Source organism: Musa acuminata, chromosome BXJ1-3 (genome assembly GCF_036884655.1).
Source record: "Musa acuminata AAA Group cultivar baxijiao chromosome BXJ1-3, Cavendish_Baxijiao_AAA, whole genome shotgun sequence".
In the NCBI taxonomy this organism is placed as follows: domain Eukaryota; kingdom Viridiplantae; phylum Streptophyta; class Magnoliopsida; order Zingiberales; family Musaceae; genus Musa; species Musa acuminata.
The window spans coordinates 32302593-32307362 of NC_088329.1; the positions used below are offsets into that span (position 1 = coordinate 32302593).

General features: G+C 34.3%; 1 protein-coding gene across 2 annotated transcripts; it reads right to left on the reverse strand.

Annotated features, from left to right (window-relative positions):
- Positions 1-1446: 1446 nt before the first annotated feature.
- LOC103978356 (probable histone H2A variant 3) lies at positions 1447-4500 on the reverse strand. Of its 2 annotated transcripts, none has more exons than XM_009394122.3 (3): positions 4404-4500; positions 3998-4116; positions 1447-1991 (listed from the first exon to the last, which is right to left on the reverse strand). In XM_009394122.3, exons 2-3 carry the CDS (start codon positions 4103-4105, stop codon positions 1695-1697), a joined length of 405 nt encoding a protein of 134 aa, XP_009392397.1. In that variant the 5' UTR covers positions 4106-4116; positions 4404-4500; the 3' UTR covers positions 1447-1694. The 2 variants fall into 2 exon arrangements, with proteins under 2 accessions (XP_009392397.1, XP_009392398.1); XM_009394123.3 differs by lacking the exon at positions 4404-4500 and adding an exon at positions 4259-4373.
- Between the last annotated feature and the right edge of the window lie 270 nt (positions 4501-4770).

The following is a 4770-nucleotide window of genomic DNA, read 5'->3' on the forward strand; positions in this document are numbered from 1 at the left end:
ATGATATTATTATTTATATGAGCTTAAACATTTTGTCTCTGATTTAGAGTCAATAAAATTAAGGGATCAATTATATAATATCATGATAAATGATATCGAGATCGATCTAATATTAAATATGATGAGCGAATTGAGTATGACAAAATTATACATGCATAACGACACAAAGAACATCATGGAATGTTCTATATCGAATATCATAGAACATATCATAATGTGAAACTATCAATCATGCGATTATATTATACCTTGATGAGGACATCAAATCATTTAGTAACAATTTTTTTTATATTTATTTATTTTCTTATTGAGCAGATGTTATTATATGACAACTTATTAAATATGTAAAATATTTCTAAACTAATCAAATTTATTTTATTAATAAACCCACTAAACTACTTCTACATCATATGTTTCAGATGTGTGAAAACTCATCGCGAGTTTATATAATTGATATATAGATCGAATAGAATATCTTGAGTTAGACCAAAAATTTTGGTACCACTATGATGTAGGGTGATTAGAAACAAATCTTTTTCTTGATGAGAGGAATAGAAATAGGACTAAGCTCTTATAATGAATACTTTGCACCATCCTCTGTATCCTGCACCTTCTTACATTTTGCACATGGATGATGAAATCATACCAAAAATACAAATATATAATCTCGCACAAGTAAAAAAACACTCAATTTATTATTCTTTTTTTTATTAATTTATTATAATATTTTTATACCTTTTCATAATGCAAGTATAAGAATGGAAAGAAAATACAGAAATAACAAAAAAATATAATTACATCAAATCAAACATATGATACCTTTAATATGAAGATAAATTTTCTTATATTTTCTTACAATTTTTCTTATATTTTCTTACATTTGCTTTTTTCTTGAGTAGATGTTATCATGTGACAACTTAATATATATGAAACAAATATCTCTAAATTAATCAAATTTATTTTATTAATAAATTAACTAAATTATTCTGTATTATTATAATATCCCAATTTAATCTCATAAAAGCATTTTACAAACATTAGAATGTGTTTAAACATTTTCAACTAATCATTTTGACTGACTCCACAAAATTAACCGATCAATTATCACATGACATTTACAGCAATAAATAAAGTCCCATACGATTAATTTAAATGAATGAAAATAAGTAAAAACATTTGGATCCAAAAAGATTGCAATGAGTAAAACCGAATCGAGATTTGCTCTGGTTTGTAACCCAAAGTGAATGACCACGCTTACCATAACAATATTATGTCTACGATAACTAGTCACCCAATAAACTTCTTCGGATTAACATTCTACTAGCTGATAACAGCATGCAAAACAGCTATAAGAGCAGGTAAAACAGTTATAGAAGCACGACATCCTCCAGAGAGAGCATGTAAAACAGGGGTATGCAAATACAACCCAGCAGAAACAGAAAAACGAAGTATCAATGTTAGTGTTATCATGCTTTAGTTTCAGATCAAGATGGACAACCAGACCTCTGTAGAAACTACATGAAAATTAACTGTATGTTAGACCAAATGCTAAATATCAAAGCTAAACAAAAGCCCTATCGTTGCTAAATCCTGCAAAAGCAAAACATCATGTTGCTCAAACCACCTAGATGTTCACAATCAGAACAAGTTACTTATCTGGAAAAGCATACATGCATCCAATGGGAATAGTATGATCACTCCTTGGAAGACTTGTTAATGAGCGACTTGTGAATGTGGGGGATGACTCCACCACCAGCGATAGTGCCCTTAATTAGGGTGTCAAGCTCCTCATCCCCTCGGATAGCCAGCTGAAGGTGGCGCGGAGTTATTCGCTTCACCTTAAGATCCTTGCTAGCATTCCCTGCAAGCTCCAACACTTCTGCTGTTAAGTACTCCAGGATTGCTGCCGAGTACACAGCTGCGGTGGCACCAACACGTCCGTTTGCTTGAATCCTTGACTTCAATTGCCGATGAATTCGGCCGACAGGGAACTATCATAAGGCAAGTGCGCAACATTAACAAAATTTTAGATGCATGCAGGTATGATAATGCTGACAGCAGATAGGATGACCCTTAATGTGAGCATACTATGCAAGTTATCCAATTTAATTTTTCCACTTTAAAAAAGACAGACTGCTTTTGATTTGGCCATGCATAATGTGAGTAGTTGACATGGGTTAACATGATTTTAATTTGGCATTGAAGAGCTTAATAAATTTGTGAAGAATTTGAAGTTACATCAATATATTCAGGATGAAATTGCAATAATAACAATGATGCTCATTTCTCAGGGGCAATGTTTTGGAATCCCGCTGCTCACTGTTAAAAGTAAACAATTTGAAACAAGTGACAAAACCATGCAAAATGTTGATTAACAATACATGAACATGTTAAAGAAAACTGCATATTTGTTTTTTCAATACGTATTATTTACCAATGTAAATTACAAAACAAACAGAAATCACCAAACGACCAACTATCAGAACAGCTTCATCAGTTGAATAACATCAACTATGCCATTTAGCACAAATCCATAACAATTTGAAAACATAACAGTCAACACTTAACCCATCTTAACAGTAATTTCAACCCATCTACAAGCAGAATAATCTTATAGAAACCATTTTCCATCAAGAAAATAACTATTGAATAATCCCAGAACATTTTCTTTGCCACAAGCAATCACCTAAGAGCTACAGCTTCATGAGACAGACTACATCCACCTGAACCACCACAAATCCATATGCGGATCATCTAATATATGGGCACCAATATTCATCCATCAACTAATTGAGTTCATCCCATGAACTAATTATGCATATCTATTCTTGCAGCATAGGCATTTAGATGTTGCAAACACAGTATATCTTCCAAGTATTGTTAAATAGCAATGACATAACAAGGTAATTTGAATTATTATTTTTTAATACTAGTTTATTTTAATAAGAGAGTGAGAAAGAAAGAGAGAGATATATATCAATCCTGACATGACCCATCCTACTATCATGTTAGAATCTTTACTAAACCCAACACTAAACACCCATGAAATCCGACAGTCATAGATATATAATCTAATCAACTGGGTAAGTCCAATTAACTCAAGGGTGACATGAACATCCATTATTAAAATAATTTAACCCAGTTACAATTCCAAACTCAACAAATGGAACTCGATCAACCCATTAATTGCATGACTAGAGCAAATTATAGGACTCCACCACAAAACAATTAGCATGTAGAACTAATATTTCTGAGCCTTCAGATAAGGAAACTTTTACTTTGACAAATTGATCCAAAACATGATTTTTTAATAACAGAATTCCCTAAAGAAAGAAACCAATATCAAAGATGAAAAAAATCAGAGTTCATCCTACTAAAGAATGTTACAACAAACTGATGTAAACCGATCTGCATAAGAGCAACCAGAGAAAAGGAAAACAAGAAACGAAACTTATAAAAGGCCAAAGACCTTGATGATTAGTGGATCTTCTCCGGTCAGTAATCTGTTCTCTCTATGAAATGCTGGTAACTGCTCACCATTGCTGAGGGGGTGGCACGAGAAGAAACAAAAGACAAACACTGACAAAGGTGAAAGGAAGTGCCCTTAGCCTTTGTGCACAATCAGTGGAAACTCTTCAAGCGCCCTCCCTAAGCCTTTGTGCTTGCATTTGTTTGGGCAAAAAGCCGAAAGAAACGTTCTTTTACCGAATAAATAAATGGTCCTATATGAACGACAGTGGCATCTTCGTATTCCAGACTGAACCAACATATCAAATATGAGTCTTTCAGAAACCACAGCATGTTAAACTACTACCACGTTAGATGCATTGGATCTATCAATAATCCCAAACCACAACTCTAATAACAGGATAGCGCATTTGAAACAACAGCAAGATAAACCCTAATCCTACACAGTCCCATGTAAATGTAAACCATCTATCAGAAGCAACGTTGTAGGAAGCTGACCAAGGACTGAAGACAGATCAACAAAAATTACCTGCAACCCGGCTCGGGCCGACCGCGATACGGGCTTCTTCTTGTCCTTGTCCTTGTTCCCTGCCGTCGTCTTCGCCGCGAGAAGACCCTTTCCTCCCTTTCCTGCCATCTGTCAACTCCCTAAAACCCAAGCCAAGCATCAAGCCAAAACCCAGATGAGAACATCACAAACTCAAAACCTGCACCTAAAACGCTAAATCCAACGAGAACTGGCCCCCTAACGACGAACGAAACGCTAGAAACAGAAGTACGACAGAGGAACCTTAAATTCCTCCTCCAAAACCTAGAATCTAGCGCCGAACACAACCGGAAAGAGCCACGATCAGAGCCCCAAGGCGAAGAAACCATCCTCGAGTCGAGAAGAACGACCCAAGATCTGAAGGATGTCAAGGGAGAGCAAGAAGTACCTCTTCCACTTCTCTGGCTTTCCGATCTCAGCACCAAAGCGGGGCGTGAGAGGGTAGAAATTAGGAGAGGGCTAAAATGTGAACGGACTTGGAGCTTTTAATTTAGAATTGTCTTTACTATTTATAGTCTCTTAAAAAATTAATAATATAATATTTTATTACTTACGATCCTTTTTTTTATATTTTTTTCTTCCCACATCCCTCGATACGCACCCCATTGCCTTTACCTCTCCGCATGACATCTTTTTAAATTAAAAGATATAGTCTCTCTTAAGCTATTATAAAATTTATACAATTTTAAAAATATTAAATATTATAATAAATATTAAATTTTATTTTTTTATTTTTAATTCATCTTATTACATCA